Genomic DNA, 19686 nt, shown 5'->3' on the forward strand with positions numbered 1-19686 from the left:
AACCTATTGCAAGTGTAAGCATTATCTAATCTACAGCTTTTTTTTTATTCCAGGGCGACTTTAAATCTAAGAAGGAGGCAGTGTGGGCAGTAACTAACTACACAAGTGGTGGCAGTGTGGATCAGGTGGTTCATCTTGTACAGTGTGGAATCCTGGAACCCCTTTTGGACTTGCTAACTATAAAAGATGGCAGAACTATTCTTGTAGTTCTGGATGCAATTTCTAATCTCTTCCTGGTAAGTATCTTTAATTCAGAGTTGTGCTAAATCTGCTCATTGCAGAACTAAAGGTTGGAATGGCATTATCCTAGTATTGAAATGGCCGCTATAAAAGTGGCACTTGGTATACCCTCCCAGTTATGTGTGCTAGTTTTCTGTAGCAGTTTCCTGGCAGTCATGTCCTAAGCTATCCTTTGTGCAGTAAATTGCATCTACAATTCTGGTGTATTTTGGCATGCCAGAACACCATTGGGTAGTAAACTAGGGGAAGTTAAGTTGATACTATTGCAAGGAATTTTAGTTAAACCCTGATTTTGTTTTTTATAAGCTTCTAGTCCAGAGGCTTCTCACGTGTAACATTGCTTTACTTGCAGGAGCCCTTCACTTCATGCAGGATGAGGAATTCTTGGTAAGCAGGGCTCCTATTAAATGCAGGCCTTTTCTCACTTTATGCCTTTCTGCAACAGGCAATAGAAGGTAGTTTTATTCCCTGTGTTTTGTACAACCCATGAAATTTTGACTTGCTGGTACCACAGAAAAGTAGAAGTTAGAATCCACATTGCTTTTTGAAAGTAACTTGTATGACTTTACTCCAATTTAGAGAAGCTCCAATTTTCTGAAGGAGAACCCAAGAGAAGCTTCGAAGTCTCAGGAGACCACTTTTCTGAACGTTCTATCTAAATGAGGCTTAAGGAAATGGCTTGTTACTGGACATTTCCAGGGGAATATTTAGCCCAAATTCTTTAAGGAGTTGAGTTTCCATGGCTTACTGCACCACCAGATAAAGAACAGAGTATAGATTGGGTATGATTTTGAGTAGTGCTCTGGTTTTAGTTGAGCTGCACCTGATAAGAGGTGGAGATGAACCAGGTACAGCTGCCTAGAAGCAGGAATCTAAAGTGCATGATTTGGTGGATCCTGTTACTTCAGGTGGAACAGCGAGGATTCCTTGGATGCTTCTGAACTTATAGTAATACTGAGGCCAAGTATTGGATGCCATGTGCTATTTGTGTCTTGAAATGCCTTTCAAGACTGAGGCTTTGTTTAGTTTTCCATGTTTTAGCATTTGCTTCTGAATAAAACTGTTTACTTAGAACATTCTAGCAATGTGTAAGGTGATGTAGTCTTGTGCTGCTGTTCACAAATGCATGAAATTCTTTCTAGCCTAAGCTTTTGACAATGTAGCCACATCTGTACTGACAGAGGTATGAAAGTTGACCTATAAATCTGAAAAGCAAGAGGAGAGCCTGACTGAAGTTAAGCCAACGTGGCCTTTTGCTTTGTAACAGCTGTTACAAAGACTTTTACTACAGGCACATGTGTGCTTCTAGCAGTAAGTAGAGCCCTACTGCATAATACATTGATAGCTCGTTGCTACAAACAACTTGAGCAAATCTGGATAACTGATATGAGGGGGGATGCCATTTAAAATTGGTTGATATTGCCAGTGGAATACAAAGTTAAATAGTGGGGGTGAGCTCTGCAGGTGTGTTCTGAGGTGCAACTGAGTACAAAAACAGTGGTGGGGGAGAGGAAATAGCCTGTTGTAACAGTTGAAGCTGAAGCTGTGAACAGTTCCAACAGTGAGCTGGCAAGTTGGGAGATGGACATATGGGTACTGAAGTTGGCCTAAGCTCAACTAAGTGGTATTGCCACTCATAGGAACCAGATGTCCATTGACCAGTTGTCCAGCACCTCAGTGGTCATCTAATCCACTGATCTTTTAACAACTGGAAACATGAATTCGGAGGTTGCCCTAACCAGTGTTAAAATATTTTTCCATAATGTGCATAAAGCACCTCATTCATTCTTCAGTTGTAATTTGACAGAAAATCACAGTATGATCAAATGCCAGTTAAATGTTGCAGTATTTCTCAAATTGACCCCCTACCTAGATGCCTCCTGAATACTGTTTGCAATTGGTACAAGATCATCCATCTATTGCTATTACAGCTTTTATGCTGTAAAGATTCCATTTTAAATGTACCCTATGCATCACCACAACCTTTGCATAGGTGTATAGCTGCCAAATTGGTTCAAATATGGCTGAACCTTTACAGTGGTGACCTTTTGAGCAGATTGTTTCAGATCTATTTTAGCCACAGCCTCAAGTTTTGGTAAGCTTGCATAATGTCAAAAGCATAGTTTAGAATAAGTTGAAGCAACATTTCGGTTGCAGAAGAGTAAAATGTCCCATAAGAGTTCTGCAGATCTGTAGTAGTAAAATGTCTCTCGCCCAGTGGAGGGTTTCAAAAGTACTTGTGGCCATTTAAGTGGGCCACAGTAGTGAATGTTACTGCTGCTCCACAGTTGTCTGCAGCGGTCTGTTCACATTCAGTCCGTCTTGTGCTGAAAGTTAGCATTTGAACTGTTCAGTCGGGAATGGAAAACTGCTTCCAGGCATTGTCTGAATCTGTTACTTCAGACAGAACCCTACTTGACCAAATAAAACTGGCAGTTCTCCCTGGGTCAGGTTCAATCATTGGCTCTTCTACCACTGTAGAGAATACATCTTGGCACTCCAACTCCATCTTTGCTAAACCTAGCACAGCATGCCCTAGACAAACCTTCCTACCACCTTATCTCCTAGCTTTGTCTGTATACAAAAATTCAAGAATTTCTCAATCTCCCATCTCAGCAACAGTGCTTATGAGTTGGTCAAAGCATTAACTTTATGGACCAATACTGAAATATGTCTAGCTGTGGAAGGTATTTTAATAGGTCCATGTTTAATATTACTATAACAGTTGGTCTGGTAGATCACACAGCATATTTGGAGTTTCTGCCATGGTTCTAAAGCTACCTTTCAGCTGTCAAACTGCATTCCTTCACCCAGTTGCCCACTTCTGAAAGGGTTCTGTTGGCTGATCAGGCTTTGCTATTATAACTTTACCCTTTGGGTCAAGGCTCTGTTACATAAGCAGATGTGCATACAGCTGGTGGATTGTTCTCCATGAATTGAACCAGCTTTGCCTCTTGATGTGAGTAGCAGTCTGCCACTGGGGCCATCACTCTGCAGAGTGCATGCTCCAGTAGAAGTGTCCTTGTTAACACCAATCACATGTACATAATGGCCATAGGACCTTGGGACAATCTCTTCAGCTGCACAGCAGTAATCTGCCAACTGATAAAAAGTCATTTAATTTTGGGAATGAGGTAGTTGCTCTTAACACCATCCCATGCACATGAGTTGCTAATCCTAATTTGGCAAGGCTGTATAATGCCTGACAGTTTTGCACAGTCAGAACTGGGCTGGTTAACATGCAAGTATTGGGTCAGCATTTATAAAGGTAAAGGTTTTTGCATGACATGTCCTAAAGTCCTAATTCCAGTCACATGGGACTGCTGTTAAATCTTAGAATGAGCACATTAGTCTGCCTGAATGTGGGTTAACTTAGAAAAATGGATATCTGGCATTGCTGTTAATGTTTTAGATCGTTGGTATAAAGCTGCAGTAGTGGTTGTGGGTTGGGCTGTTTGCTGGTGTGTAAACATGAATACCTATCAGTCCAGTCATGGACTGGACAGACTGCTACAAAATCAAACTGGATGAAAGTTTGAGTAATTCGGTGGGAACTCAGTTGGGGAGCTCTACTGGGGAATTTGAGGTAATGGATATTTCTCTGGAATTGTTACAGAAGTAGCATGATCATAGCTATGATCGTGTGTCGTCTGTGCACGTTTTAAGTCGAGGTATCTGTATTGTCGCAAATGCTTGTTTGCATAATCTAAGGAAATGGAACTTTTCCTAGTGGAATGAAATTAGTTAAGGATGTATGTAAATTATGCTGCATTTTAGTCTGTCACCCTAATATGGAAAGAGCCCTGACACCATCTTTGTGTTAATCCATAGCGGTTTGCAGTTTAGTTTATTGCAAAAATGTTAGTAATAAGCCTGGGTTCCTTTAACTTGGCCACATTCTTTGCTTAAAATGTAATTAAGCCAGAAAGCAAAGTATGTTAACTGGGTAGCTGCCAATATATTGGGAAGCTTGGCAGATGACTCTAGTGAAGACTCTTTTTAAATCACTCAACACAGTGAGGGAAATGGTGGTGTAGGTGGGTAAAAGGATGTTGGGCCTTTTAACTGATTTGTTTTGCAAGGCGTGCAGGTGCTTGCTCATTAGTTATTCATGAAGTATTGCTTTTTTGTACATGGCAGTGTCACATGCATGCATAATGAATCTCATTGAACAGTGCAGCATAGTAGTTATCTTGGGCTAACCTATTGGATCACTAATCTACATGTACTGGCAGGCAGTTATGTGGAAATGTCATTTAAATTATACTGGTTTTATGAAGTCACTGAGCATTTGGTGTTTACACACTATTTGGCAGTAATAAGAAATGGAATCTGGTACATAACTTGGTGCGAATACTGTCTTCAAGCCGTGTTTGCTTAGTGTGTTGGTGTATAGGCCAGTCTTGGAGAAGAGTAGACTGCCAACCTTCTGAGGCTATGGCTCAGTTCTCCAGAGCAGCGATTTCCTAAATATATAATTTGCTTTAACAAAACTACAAGCCTTGCTAGTTGAGTGGCTACATATAGATTGCATAGTGGACACTCTAGATTTGGGGGAAGAGAGCTCAGTAGGCTGGATAGTTGCATGGTAACTAGAAAGTTTAGTAACTTTCTAGACTGCATCAGGGTGGGTTTAGAAACTTTTTGGAAGTGTACTTTAAAATGTTTAAGCTTTTATTCCAGTGAATAGTGCTTTAAGGTATTGCATGACTTCTCAATCTGTCATAACTAATTTTCAGAGTACCTACTCATGTACAAACACTTACTACTTGTCTCGTGTAGTTTCCGAACATTAATTTCAGAAAACTTGGCAATAGGATTCTTAAAGTAGTAGGATCCCCACTTACAAGTGGGGCTTGTAAACTGTAATGTCATTTTGTGATAGCATTTGAACTGCTTCTGAAGTTTACTTTTCTGTACATCTAGGCAGCAGAAAAACTAGGAGAAACTGATAAGTTATGCCTTCTGGTGGAGGAGCTTGGTGGACTGGAAAAAATCGAGGCACTACAAAGCCATGACAATGACATGGTGTACAGAGCAGCACTTAATCTTATTGACAAATACTTCTCAGAAGAGGTAAGTGAATAAATTCTACATAAGCACTTGTCGAGTAAAGGTACTAAAGGGGCCAGTTGTATTTTGTAACTGTTTCCATTCATCCGTACCTTATAAATGCTGAGGTCTTGGCATTTCTCTGCACTACCACTTAATGGAATTGGACATTTTTCCTGCAGCGGTTTGCTTTGTGAAAGACATTGTACTGATGCGTGCTCCGAGCTGTGAGTAATGTGAATACTGAAGATGTGCTTTAAGTATGTAAACCTAGTGCTTACTGAAGGCAGCTCTAGCTTTACCCTTCATGTTGAATTAGTTCCTGTGCTGCTTCATCTGGAAATGCATATTACTTGTGCTGGACAAATGTATTGCTAGAAGGTCTTTTGTAAATGGGGAATGGTACAGCTACTAGCAGTGGGTAGAGTAGTGGAGGATACAGCTCTAGCTTCATTATAGCTTGCGTGCATTGGCTCCATAGCTTGGGCTGTGCAGAAGGATACATTTTAGGAGCGGTTTGCTTACATGTATGGTATAACTTAGTTTTACTACCTGGCAGCTGGAAAAATTCCACTTCAGCTTAATGTGTTTGGGCAGCAGTGGTGGTGCACTGGTTAGTGTTGCCACCTCTCAGCAAGAGGTTCTCTGGTTTGATCCTCTGCTGTGGTGCCTTCTGTGCCGTGTCTGCATGACCTCCCAGTGGTCGTGTGGGTTTCCTCCCATATTCACAAGACTGAATTGGATAGTCTAAATTGGCCCTAGGCGTGAGTGCGTTTGCCTTCTGTGGAGTGTTGGGTGCTGGGATGGCAACTCTACACTATAAAACTCCACTGCCAAATGTGAGCAGACAGGTGATCTGTGGCAACCCTTAACTGGGGGAAAAGCCAAAATAAGCTTAGTGTTTTCTCTGCAAGTCTGGAGATAAACATCTACAGGACTATGCAGAGAACAGATGGTGAGGAGAGGCCTGACCTCAAGGTTACTAAAGCCAATCTCTTTAATGCTTCAAATCACAGGGTGGCTTACTTACTGATTTTTTTTTTTTTTTTTTTTTTTTTTTGGGTAAAATCTGGGGTAGAGTATCACTGCAAAAATTCCTGGATGGGTGAGCATTTAGCTTGGAGGAAGGCGAAGGGGATAAATGCAAGTTCTGCATATAGTGTTGCACGTTAAATGGTCTTGAGCCCAAGCACTAGTAATACCAAGCATTTTGCTTGCACTGCATAGTATGGCGCTTGCTACAATCATAACTAGAAACTTCAAATGAGATTCTTAGAGAACTACTGATGGGAGTAAAAATCTTTCCCAGCAGTTTTTACTTTTAGGATAACTTAATCACTATGGACTAACTAGTATGTTACTTAAAAGGTGGTCATCCACTTGTAGGCTCATGGATACTTGGCTATTGATCTGGGTGTGTCTTAAGAATCCTAGCCTTGCATTCTCCTGGTAGTTTTTAGCAATTTATGAAAAATGTGGGCAGAATAAGGATGTTGAAAATTGTCCCTGTCCCTGAGGGACATGGGTGCTAAAGTGGGGGAGAAATTGCCATGAACTCATTCAAATTCCACTCGTCTGGTAATTGGTCTTGCTTTGGGTGTAAGACTGTACATACAAATGGGTAGCTTTCTGTTGTGCATACCTTTCTCCAGTGTCCATGTTGGAAGATTGAGGTCCTTTGAACAGCTGTTCACTGTACCACTGCACTTGTAAATGTGCAATATGTCCAAACAGGATGGGGGCAGACTCTTTACACATTATGTAAGTTAATGTCTGATGCCAAAAAAGGCTTTTGAAACTGTTTAGGCAGGTAAGCAAAAAAGGGCATTGCATTTCAATCGGGCTGAGAACATATCTGGACTTGGATGCCATAACTTTAGATATTCTGCTATGAAAAGCCTTGGCAGTGGATATGTGGTGATCATTTGTCAGATCCCTGACTAACACTGCCCTGAAAATTTATACCATAATGACATGGTTACAAGGAAGTCATGGATACCATAATGACATGGTTACAAGGAAGTCATGGATACCATAATGACATGGTTACAAGGAAGTCATGGCTGCTAAAGGATAGTTGGGCATTTTGTGGCTTGGTATGGCTGGTATGTGGACTTCCCATGTTTTCAGTGACTTGGATTGCCTTGCTCAGAAGTCTTTAACAGTTGTAGAGTAGACTTGTTAAATTCATCTACCCAATATTTCCCAGAAAACCAAGTTGCCTAAAATACATTCCCTCAAGTTGCAACGGCCTGAGGGACCTGGAAGTAATGTCCACTTTGCATGCAAGTTGAGACTCCTCTTAATACATGGCTAACAGTCTGAGCCACCAGCATTGCAGTATTCATTTGCACCTAATTGATGGCAGCATTAGTAGACTTATGGGTATAACACTTCTGAACTTGTTACCAGATGCCCTTTTCTACATTGCAAAGGGGAGTTTGATTACCCCTTGGAATCTTTTTACCGGTTTCCTGTGACTTGTGTAGAGGGCACTTCCAAAGCACAAGTTTTGCAGAGTTAACTGTACTTGTAGCATCAGACCTAGGTTCTCAAATCTGTAGCATTTTAATATGGTAATAACAGGCACTCCATCTGTCAAATTGCACCATGCTTGCTTGAAGCTTTCCTATAGGAATATTGAGGCCTTGGATCTTAGTTGGGAAGGTTTTGCTGACAAATTGCAAAGTACTCTGAGGAATGGCCTTGAGGGAAGGACTAAGATAGAATGTGTGAATGAGAGGGAGGACAGAGGAATGGTGAGGATGCAGGGAGTAGAGGTGGTGAAGGAGTTTACTTGGTATCAACAGTTCAGAGTAATGGTGAGTGTGGAAGAGGTGAGTACAAGCAGGATGGAGTGGGTGGTAGTGTCAGGAGTGATTGTGACAGACTAGTACCAGTAAGAGTGAAAGGGGAAGGTGTACAAAGAGGGTAGTGAGACCAGCTATGTTATATGGGTTGGAGACAGTGGCACTCACAAAGGCAGGAGTCTGAGCTGGACATGGCTGAGTTAAAGATGCAAAGATTTGCACTGGGTGTGACTAGGGTGGACAGGATTAGGAATAAGTATATTAGAGGGGTCAATCCAGGTTGTAAGGTTTGGAGAAAGCCAGAGGGGCAAGATTAAGTTGGTTTGGACATGTGCTGAGGAGGGATGCAGAGTATATTGGGGGGGGGGGGGGGGATGCAAGGATGAAGCTTCCAGGTAACAGGAAAAGAGGAAGGCCTATGATTATGGATGTGATAAGAGAACATGCAGGTAGCAGTGACTGAGCAAGATGCAGAGGACAGGAAGGAATGGAAACGTATGATCCGCTGTGGCGACCTTTAACAGGAGCAGCTGAAAGAAAATACTCTTGAGGAATGACCTTTGAGGCAACAAATAAGGTACAGGGCTACCAGTCCTTTGCCTTTAGGCTTGTGGCCCAGTACTATGGACTACTCTGTGACTGCCATTTATAGTACATAGTAGGGCAAACCTTATTTTAAACTGGAGCAGGTGTATGCTGTGCATCTACAGAAGGGGCTTGTCATAAGCAAAAGTAGTAATTGCCCCCTGTATCAGCTGTACAGTGGTCCAGCAGTAGCATTGCCTCACAGCAAGAGTTTCTCCTGTTCAATTCTCTGCTTGGGCTGGGAGTGCCTTCTGTGTGGTCTGTCCTGCCCAAGTGGGTGTTCGAAAGACTTGCATTGAATGGGTGTGCCTTCATTGAAGGTTGGGCATCGGGCTGGCAACTCAATACCATAACAGTCAACCATTAGCGAACTGGAGTTCCACTGTGGGGAGCCCTAACCGGGAAAAGCCAAAAGACGAATGGCATCAAACTGGATTACAACAGTTTGAGCAGCAGTAATATCCACTAGTATCCTTTCTAAGTTTATTCATTGTGTAACTTGGGACAGATTATACAGGACTTCCAGTTACTGTTGGTCCTTTCATATGGCCTTTCATCTTTGTAATAAGAGATGACCAATTTGCATCTACAGCCATCTGTATGACTTGGCAAGGCAGTAACTATGGGGTGGGAAATGTGCTTTGATCTGGTTTGACTGGATTACAGTGTCTGACTACTTTTTTTAGCTCAACTATTGACCCTTGTTTATATCGGTAAGTATGTCAACAGTAATGTGACCTTATTTTTTTAGTATGCAAAGTCTGAGCATAAGCGATCTTGACTATGCATATGGAAAGGTGGCTCTGCATATCGGCAGAATCTGACAATTTTAAGTTTTTAAAATAGAATGGAGATGTGCAGATTGAGCAAGATGACCCTCTGAGCATGTGTAGAACTGAATCGAAACTCCTTGCTGGCTAATCAGCATAGCTTAAAACTTAGCTCTGAAGCTGTAAAATGTCTTCATGGACACTACCCCAACCAAAAATGCTGCTCCGCTATCTACTTCATACTAAAGTAGAAGAGGTGAAGAATGCAGGAGTGGGCATCTCTCCCCCACTGTAAGCTGTAGTGAAAGTACCCAAATGCAGAAATGAGAGGCTTACTTCTTGACTAGTATGGAGAAGGCCTTTGCAGAACCAAATGCATAAGGTGGGTGAAGTATCAAGTTACATGGAAGCATCTGGTCTCAACTGTTTTGCTGTTTTGAATGTCTCCTTGCAGTTAACTGACACCTAGTCTCCAAATTTATTTTTTTGCTCTTCAGACCAAGCTGCAAAATAGTTCATGGTGGCATTTCATCATGTAGTCTAACATTCTCTAATTTTGCTAAAATGTTTCAATTTGCAATGTTCTGGATAATGGTACTGTAGGTGTCACATGATGTACTTGCATCTCATTACTTTGAAATGTTGAAACTATCACTTTCCAACTGACCCTCCAACATGGAGGTTAGAGGTCTTCATCTATGGAAATTAAACCATATTTAAACTGCTGCAGGTATTAATCTTGTAGATTTTTGCTGAGCATCATACAGCGATGGCTTAATTTTCCTTCACATTTGATTTACAAATTAAAAAATTTGTAGCTTTTATTACTTGGTGGGTACATCCATCCCAATACAAGGCAATAGTCTCCATAGTACTGCATGCATCTGTCTCCAGCCCAATGTTCATGAAATTTCATGATTTTTCCTAGCAAAGCTGCTCTATGTAAAAGAACCCCTGCTTGGTATCCCTGTTCAACATGGGTTTGTTTGAGGAATCTTCCCACCTTAATTCTTTGCTTTTGATTCCCTCTCTGGTAATACTCTGCTTATAAAGTCACATGACTCTATCCTATGCCTTCTCTGAATCGGGACCTACCAACTATAGCTGTATTACCTTGGTCTGCTTCCCTCTGGATTATAATTCAGTGTCAAGCTTGCCTCCCCTCAGAGCCATATCAAACATTTTGGTAATACCTTGGCCATTCGTTTAGCTAGTTCACTATAGCCATGGTTTAAAATTGAAAATGGTCTATATAAAGCTTGGTCTGAGGGTCTTTACCACATGGGCTTCATGATGCTGGTATTGCCCTTTAGTCTTTCATAGCTTTCAATTCCTAACTTCCACATTATTGGAGACTCCCTAGTCATAAATTTTGTATTTAAATGTTTACATTTGGTCTAAATGAATTTCCCAGTTTCTCTGCTTTATACAGTTTTATTTTGGATATATTTAATATGGAGACAATGACAGGAAAACTAAACGGATTCTAGGAGAAAATGCTCTGGGATCATAAATACTTGCTTAGTGGCCACTTTTGACCTGTGCACATTAGAGTGCTCACCATTTTCCCTTTGGTACTTGGCAATCTTGTCCTACTCTAGATGTCTTGAATGTCTTCCCTAATTCTAAAATGATTTCCACTACCAGTTATTCAAAATGGAACGCTTCAGTGTCTTTACTTCCTTGCTCTGCATCTTTGTTTTCATTGCATGGTCTGAAATACCAGATGTTTCAAAGCTTAAATACCCATGCTTGCTCCTATGAAAAGCATTAAACTAGAAAAGTCTCTTGTAAACTGTTAGTAAATCCATATCTTCCATTCTAAATGTTTCTAGGTTTCTCTGGATATAGCCTCAATATTGCAAATCGGACTCAATTGCCACCTATAAATAGCTGCTGAAGGCTGATTCTCCCACACTCCATAGTAGTTGAATAAGAATTATTCAGTCTCCTTCCCTGATTGACTAGAACCTCTTATCAGACCTACACTACTCAGACCTACACTACTCTTCCTCTGCTTTCTTGTCTACCTTCTGTCACTTTCCATAATAAAATTTGAGGTAGTCCATTCTAAGAATCCATTTGAAGACTTTCAAGAGAACCAACTTGCACATGCACACTAACAGGCTATAGTTTGAATCAATGTCTTTAACTAAAAAGTTTCCAAAACTGAAAGTACCCCTCCATAATAGTGGTTCCATATAGACCACTATGCACCTAGTCTTAACTATTCTAAAGTTGGGTTTAATCATTCCGAAAATGTTGGAGCCTGTGGTTTCCTTTGTATAGATGCAGTGTATCCATTAGCCTTCCCAGATGTCAAAATGTCTTGCATGCTTAACTATTTAGCCTTAAATAGTGCACTCCCTAACCTTTGCACTTTGAGTAGTCCACAGATTTTGAGCATTAAACTTTCATCTAATTGCTTGCCAGTTCCCTATAAGCGTTTCTTGTACAAATAAGATGGCCAACTGTCCAGACTTTTTCTGGAAAGTCTAGAATTAAGAGACAGTGACTATGAACACTGTACAGTAATGGTACAACGTTCCCCTCAAGGGGAGGTTAAATTCACACTTCTATTCTGCATGCATTTTGCTTGTACATGTCAAGAATTGACCTAAAAGATAGCAGCCCTATGTGCAAATGTAACTGCCCACACCTGCAAACATTCCATCTGCAACTGCTGCCATTTTCTGAAAAGTCTAAATTATGACCAGCCCCTTTTAGCTTGTTGGCCCACCCTTTGCTTCTTAGGCTGTTCACTTGGGTGCAAAGATCTTTCCCACAGGTAAATATTCTAAACTGCTGGATATAGCAATTTGAATATTGTGCCTGCATCTTGACAATCTGATTTGTAGGGATAAACTTGTGTGGTGTACAGTAAACTTTCTTCCAACACTTGTCCCCACTTAAATTTTCCCTTCTGCCACAGTTGTCAGGAGCAACTTTCTGTTGGTATGACTGCATCTTCATTGCCATAGGGCTTGGCTTTTCTCATGGCAATATTTGGAGCATGAACACATGTCCTGTCAGTCAACAAATCCTGCAGTAGAATACCAGGCAACTTTGTACATGCATCTCCACATTTTAAAACTTTAGCCTCTGAATTTTGCAGTTTGTTTTGGCTCATTGGACTAGCTACTTCTCAGCCTTAACACCAACTTCCAATAACTGAGGAAATGCATTCTCCCCTATACCAAAGCTGAAGCCTTAACTGCTTTTTGATGAACACCTGCACTATTTGGAGTTGTGTCCACGTCAGCAGTGTGATGGTCTACCTGTTTGTCAGTGTAGACAAATCTCCCCCAGCTTTCTCTTGAAGGTGAGGACCAGTGGAGGTATGCTGTCTGCTCCCAACCTGGAGGGGAATTCCATTTGTGTTGTACTGCTAGCCCCTGGTTAAGTTTGAGTCTGAAGTTATCCAGCTTGATCCTTCAGTATTTCTAAGCAAAAGTACTTGGACATCCAGGTTTTTAAAGGAAAAGTGTTTTTACATTCTGGAGTTGCAGCATTTCACCTTTCAAGGCATTGAGATTGATGTTGGTTGTGCTTAAACATCTGCAAACTGGTCTATTTTTTAGTGGAAGAATGCATCTTTAGTGTGGTGTTGAACTGGTTTTGACTGGAATACGCGAGTCCACCATTAGTTTGCTCCAGATCAGCCCTCATTTGACTCTTCCTTGAGTCTCTAGTGTTCTGACACCTTGCAGTTCTGGGAAGGTGGAGCAGTTTGGCAGTGCGTCTCGGTAGGGTGGCTGCACCATGACTTCAGTTGTCCCACTAAACTACCATAGATCAATTAGAACATGCTAATGCTAAATCCATTGTCTTGGTTCAGCATAAATGATGCAAGCAGTTGCCACCTGGTAACAGGCTGAAACTCTAGGTGTGGCAAAGGCCATAACCTGCTGTTAAATTATAACTTTGCTATTTACCCAGCTATTTCAGGAATTTTGTATTGAAGGCTGCAGAAGTGCCAGTAGACTTTCCATTTGGCTGCATAAGACTGGCTTGGACTGCAAATTGTACCTGGCATGACTTAAGTGGGGGTAACATTTTGAATAGCTCATATTGGTGGAAATGCTCTAGGTGGCCTGTTTTGTGACCAGGTTGATCCACAGAGGAAGTAAACGTGAGGTTTTATAGCCCTCTTTACCAAAGGAGTTAGTCCTGCCAGTTGTACCTGCCCCCTAGTAACAGTACTGTCTACAATGCAGACCATCCTGATTTTGGTCTGAAGTGCCATGGATGGCTTCCAGGTCTCTGCATGGAGAGCCATTAGGGATCGGTACATTTTGGATAAGCATTCTGAAACGCTGCTTGTAGGTCATACCACTAGTTCAGTAAATCTCTGTACTTGGAATAGGCTGAGGCTGCAAAATCACCTTTAAAAGGAAAATTGGGGTTGTCTTTCCTGTCTGATCAAAAGGGTGGTTTAGTTCCTTTTTGGATCTAGCTTCAACTGGCAAGCATTAGCTTAAAATGCAGTGTTGCAAGCATTCATACCCTGCTTTCACAAGTTGCCTGAATAATGGATGTGGGAAATTATCCCATGTAGTACCATGGCCGGTTTGCTTTGGGGAAGGTATTGCTTCCACTATGTTCTCCAGTTTTCTAAAAAGCTGAACCACCTAGATTCTTCTTGTGGACTGCTGGCTAATGGTATTTAAGAAATGCCCCTGCAGTGAGCACTCTATTTGCATCCAGGAAACAATGGCTTTAGCTAGACTAGGTGAGGATGCAGTGGAATCTGCTGATTTGGGCTTAGAAGTCTTGGTGTTAGTCAAAGGCTTCATTGTGTTAGCCTGAACTTGGTGTTGCCATATGTACAAATGCAGCCACCTTGCAGTTTCTTCCGTTTCCTGTCAAATCTACTGGTATCTTGCTACATTGAATACTAATTGCAGAAAAACTTGTCCAGGGTAGCTAGTAAGCATTAAACTTGATATGCACGCATTTCGTATGCTGAAAGTTATTAGACCTAGTCTTTAATTGTGAAGCAGGTGGGTGAAGTAAATAAGTGAATTACTTCTGTATGAATACTTGTGTAATTTTAGGATTTCACCAATCCAATGGCCAATTCAGCTGTTTAGGCTCTGCCTGTGCAGGACCATTGCCTCTTTCATGAGAAGCTCCATTTGGACATTGGCACTTTTTTGGTATCCTCTCCTAAACTGTTACACTCTGAAGATGTCAATTTAGGCTAGTACTTTCCCAACTTGCTAGGACAAAAATACTGCGGCCACAGGGATTACTTGGTGCAGGCAGTGTTGTCTCAGATGTGTTCGAAGCCATTCTGATGTCCATGTCCATATTGGCATTTCAGTTTCTCACCAGCTTGAGAAAATGGCCTCACAGGCAAGGAGGCTTCATGAATTTTCCATGGAAGAGGGGTACAATCGTAGCGCCATGGAGTTTCCATGTAAATCCTGACTCCCGGTCCTCTTCATTGGGGCCAGAGCTGTAGTGGCCCTTTCACTTATCAAAGAAAGGGATGTTTGTCTAATGGATGTTAGGTGATTGGATGTTAGGTGTTTGGCAGTTGAATGTATTCATGGTAACTAACTCTTGTGACATTTGAGCAGAAGTTTTCTACCTTTAAGCACCTCCAAAATAGTAGGCTGGTAAGCCAGCAGTGACATTTTGTGACCTGGAACCACAAACCACCTTGCTGTACTGTTCAGTTCTGTAACTGCTTGATGTCAAGTTTCACAGGGCCTATGGGAGCAAGATTCACTTAACTCTGGAGCTCCTCTAGTTCAGTGTGGATTGCATTCACTGAGGTCTTGTGGTGGTCACTGGGTCTGGGAGGTATCAAAGTTTAAACTGCAAGTTAATCAATCCTAATAGATGCAAGAGGCTGAAGCTTTACTACACAAAGATGCTTTTTTGGATTGTAGGTGACTGCAGAGTTTCATTACTTTGGAATTTGGATTGTAGCTGACTGGGGAGTAGACAATTTCCACAATCTGAGTTGAGTGGTGGTGTCTGCCTTCAAACCCACTGCAGGTAATTACCCATGTTTCTGGTGGGGCCAGGTAATTTACATTGTAAGGGAGGTGAAATATCCAGGAACGTGCTTCCTTGAGTTGAGAACAGTACTTTACTTAGTTCTGAAGGGCAGCTTGAATATTAGATGGTGTGGTCCGATATAAGCAAGCAGATGGCTGCACACAGATGCAAGGAGACTGTTCAGCTGCAGCATATTTAAAAGGAGATGTTGAATGTGAAAGTTTCTGTTTGGATTGAAGGCTCCCTAGTGCAAAGGTAAAGGACACTCCTGTGGTGGTGAAGCCACAGGAGGCTTCTTGGAAGGGAAGAGCTGTGCTTGATCCCTGCTAACTAGCAGTACCTGACGAGACAGTTTCATATCAATTAGGTCTGCTAGCACCAGGAATCTCGCTAGACCTAGCAAAAACCAAAGGACTTTTTGCATACCATGAGCAGTCTGACCATGTTCATGGAAAGTCTGGAAACCACTGTAAATTTGAATGGCTTTACCATTTTTGCTATCTGAATATGAACTGCATAACGTTCAGATTTACTTGCACTAGGGTAGTTTTAGAAATGTCCATAGGACTTGATGGTTGGGTTTTTACCCTTTGAGCTAGCCGAGCCGAAGTCTGGAAAAGGCTTTCCACGTTCTTCCTCAGCCTCACCCAGTCTTGAACTGGTGGCAGGATATACTTTATCTTGATAGTGGTTGAGCTTTTAACTGGTGCTAGAAAGTTTTCATTCGGGATGATTAGGTGACTTTGACTGCACAATTTAAGGAAGGAGGATGGGCATTTGTGTAGCACTTGTCCTTTGGCTGAAGGAGGGCTGGATTAACATTTTGCAGGTTACATCTGTGCTACAAAATTCTGCTTACCTTTGTTCCCAACTAAGGAGAAAGTTGGATGTACTGCTTGAGGCTGTTCACTTTTAAGTACCCTTTGATATTGGGCACTCCATAATTTGAGTGGGCATTGCTGATCCAGGCTCCACTATCCACTACTTTGGAAGTTCTGACTTTAGTTTCACATTTAAGCTTGTGGTCCATATAAGCATAATGTCAAGTGCCTTGACTCAACATCATGTATCTGGTTGCACTTGTGTAGAGCTTAGAACCTGGACATCTTGCCCCATGTGGGATTCCTTGAAGATGTCACCGGTGTTAAAAGTACCTAGTTTCTTTTGTATTCTAATATATTAGTTAAAACAGAATACCAGGATTTTGTCCTTAAAGGGTACTAAACTAGTATTACTAGGTAATACCCTGCCATAAGCATGTAAAATATTGATTATGTTCAAAGGACATCAAGGGATTTTCATTAAGCGTGCTTCTAAGTTGGTACCTTTTTTCATTTGCAAGAACCTAACAATAGCAGTCTAATTCTGATTAAACTGGTTCACCCACAAAGTTCAGTTGTCAGGCTGTGTGAAAGCCTTCTCATACAGAATTGTACAGAACTACTTCCTAAGGGAAGATGCAGGAAGTCCTAGCCCTAACTGCAGCTGGTGAAACTGAATTTTAGCTGTGAGAGCTGAAGTACCTGAGCTGCATGCACCCGTTTAAAAGTTGACACCTGTGCTTTAACCACCTAAAACTCCAGAATGGGTTATTTCATATTGAAATGAAGCCAAAACTTTATACCCCAGCTTTAACTATCCATCACTTGTCATTTTTTGGTTATCGATAGGTCACTTGTATGTGAGTTTCAGCCGTTTTGTGAATGTGTGCAGTGGGTCCTGGGTCATGCTGAAGCTATCTGGGATACAGAAGAGTTGGTAGAACCTGAGGCATGCAATACCGGTTTAACCAACTCCCTGTCCATAACCATAACTCAGCGTTTGTGTAAGAAATCTGGGCAGAAAATCTAGCAGAGGAGTTATGACTGCCCTTATTTAAGATGGGAGAGCATATTGTCCCCAGAGTTCCTCCCCTTTGAGGAGACTGGGAGAAAACTCTGGACAAGCAGCTGAATAGTTTGTCCAGCTTCCCACTCTACTGCATGTCTGAAATGAAATGCAAATGTTAGCTATTCAGCTCTTCCTACAAATCTTGTAGGTGCAGGTGTCAAGTTGTAACATGTAATCAATTCAAAGCAAATATGGAAGTTTGCTGCATCTAAGTTCTAGTTAACCTCCAATAAACAGTTGCAGTGCATTCCCTCTCCTAGTCTTGCAGTGCATTCCAAGAGCACTCTAGTTTGAAATGCTTCCTTCCACATTTTATAGGTGTCAGTACTTTGTCTCCTTTTTGGCAAGCTTTCTGCTAAAAATGAGAACTTGCTGGCCAATACTAAAGTTCTCAAGTGCACCAAAACTAGTTAATGGACTAGCAAATGTACCAGGTACTTGGCTGTAGCTGGCTTTGCTAGCAACTGCTGCTCTTATCTGATCTGGCAGTGCTCTACTGTGGCAGAAAGTCCATTCCACCAATCTGGCCCTTCTCACCTAGACTAAGGTCGGTAAATTGTGTGCCCCATTTTTTAAGCAAGAGTTCTACAGGAAACTTGGTGTAACCCACTTCTGTGCCTTCATCACAAAATCAGTGTCAATATACAGTACTATCGTTTGGAATCTTCCCCATCTTGTCACAAGCACATTGCATCTGGGGCAGCTACCCTTTTGCCCCATCATAACTGTGCTTCTGCCTTGGTGTACCCCAAATTCAGGAATGCATGTAGCTTTTATATTGCCCTTGACGCAACCACTCTGATTCATTGACTCAACCTTTTCTAAAACTGGTTTACACCATTAAAGCTATTCATTTGAACAGTGGGATTTTTTAGAAAATTCCTCTAAACAGTTGGTGTTTGAGTCGCATGTCCTGTAGTGTATAGCCTTTCTGCAGTTTAGAATTGAGTGGTGGACCGAAGTTTACTGGTACTAATAGTGCAACCAATTAAGGACAAACTGGAGGTGGACTTTGAAAGTTGCTGTCATGTACGCACAGAGGCTTTTACACTGGCCATCTTCACCATGGCTTAACATCCAGAAACTACATCCTTGGCTCAGTCCTGAGTATAATACTGCACTGCTTTGAGTCTGCCTTAGTGGCTAAACCTTTTTGGTATAAAATTTAAGATTGACTGGCCAGTTTGAGCTGCACTGGAAGTGTCCATTTATTCTGTGTACAAATTTTTGGTTAAGTGAAGGGAGATGTCTGGGTCAAAATGCAACACTAAGCAAGTTGTCTTGTCTTCCAGTAACTTTCGGTGGGGACAGCACACTTGCATCAGGATTGTCTCAAAAGGTGCAGTTGAATTGTAGGAATGTTGCATGTCTAAGCTGGTATCTTGTAGAATCAAAAGCTGTTGTCTGAGGTTGTGCTGACCGTATTGGATACGTAAACTATTAGTAATGTGGCTAATGTTCTTTTCTCCTAGGAACGGGAGATTGCAGACCTACAGCCTGAAACAAATGAAGATACTTTTGCTTTCCAAACTCCCAGCACTGAGAATTCCTTCAATTTTTAACTAAATTTCTTAAAGCACTAAGCCTAATTAATTAACTTAATGACAATGTACATGGCTTGAAATAAAATGTTTTGCAAAAAGTGTTTTTTCAATACTAGATGCAGAAAGTGTAAAATGTTTGACAAATGTATGCTGTTCCTACATGAAAAGGATTAGAAGTAGGAACCACTGGAAGTGTCCCTTTTTGGTCTCGATACTTTGTACTAGGCATAATATGAACTGTTAAGTTGTCTCAAAAGGTGTTTAGGATTTTAGTTTCATATAAACTATCTTTGAGCATGCAGGAAGGTTAAAAGGGCTAGAGGTGAACTTCAGCATGGAATGCAATATTGTAGAAGGTTTAAAATGGCTCATCCTAGAAGTTACCAGCAGTAAATCGAAACAGATCACAAGCTGGGGAAACTGCATAGTTTTCATAGTGAGGTTCATAGGTTCATACTAAGCTATCTGCCCTAGGGCATTTATAAGCCTAGCCAGAATGTGTTTGGCTTTCGCCACCCATTTTAAATTTTGCTACGCCCTTTTTCAAGGTTAGTATACTGTGCCTCTGTCTAACAGTGACACAAGTGATACCAGGGGTAAACCTACGATCTCCCATCCACTCATCAAGATCTCTTTTGTAGAAAGTCCATGAGGGACTCTGCCTAACCTGGACTGGGATTTTATTCCAGAGTGAAGGCAGCCTCTGGGTTATGAATCTGTCCCTCCAGCATGTCCTATTTATTTCAGTGCTGAGGTTCAAGTCTCTAGCGTGTAGCTTGATGG

General features: G+C 41.5%; 1 protein-coding gene across 2 annotated transcripts in view; it reads left to right on the forward strand.

The window, feature by feature from the left end:
• The window catches only part of LOC122790881 (importin subunit alpha-5-like), a 114019-nt gene extending 95018 nt beyond the window's left edge, over nt 1-19001 (forward strand). For both annotated transcript variants that reach the window (XM_044058549.1, XM_044058547.1), the window contains exons 9-11: nt 54-236; nt 5167-5316; nt 18832-19001. In XM_044058549.1, coding sequence (XP_043914484.1) covers nt 54-236; nt 5167-5316; nt 18832-18921 — 423 coding nt within the window. In that variant the 3' untranslated portion in view covers nt 18922-19001. The remainder of the gene's footprint in view (nt 1-53; nt 237-5166; nt 5317-18831) is intronic.
• The last annotated feature ends 685 nt before the right edge of the window (nt 19002-19686 follow it).

Source organism: Protopterus annectens, chromosome 16.part0 (genome assembly GCF_019279795.1).
Source record: "Protopterus annectens isolate FY-2018-M chromosome 16.part0, PAN1.0, whole genome shotgun sequence".
NCBI lineage: Eukaryota > Metazoa > Chordata > Ceratodontiformes > Protopteridae > Protopterus > Protopterus annectens.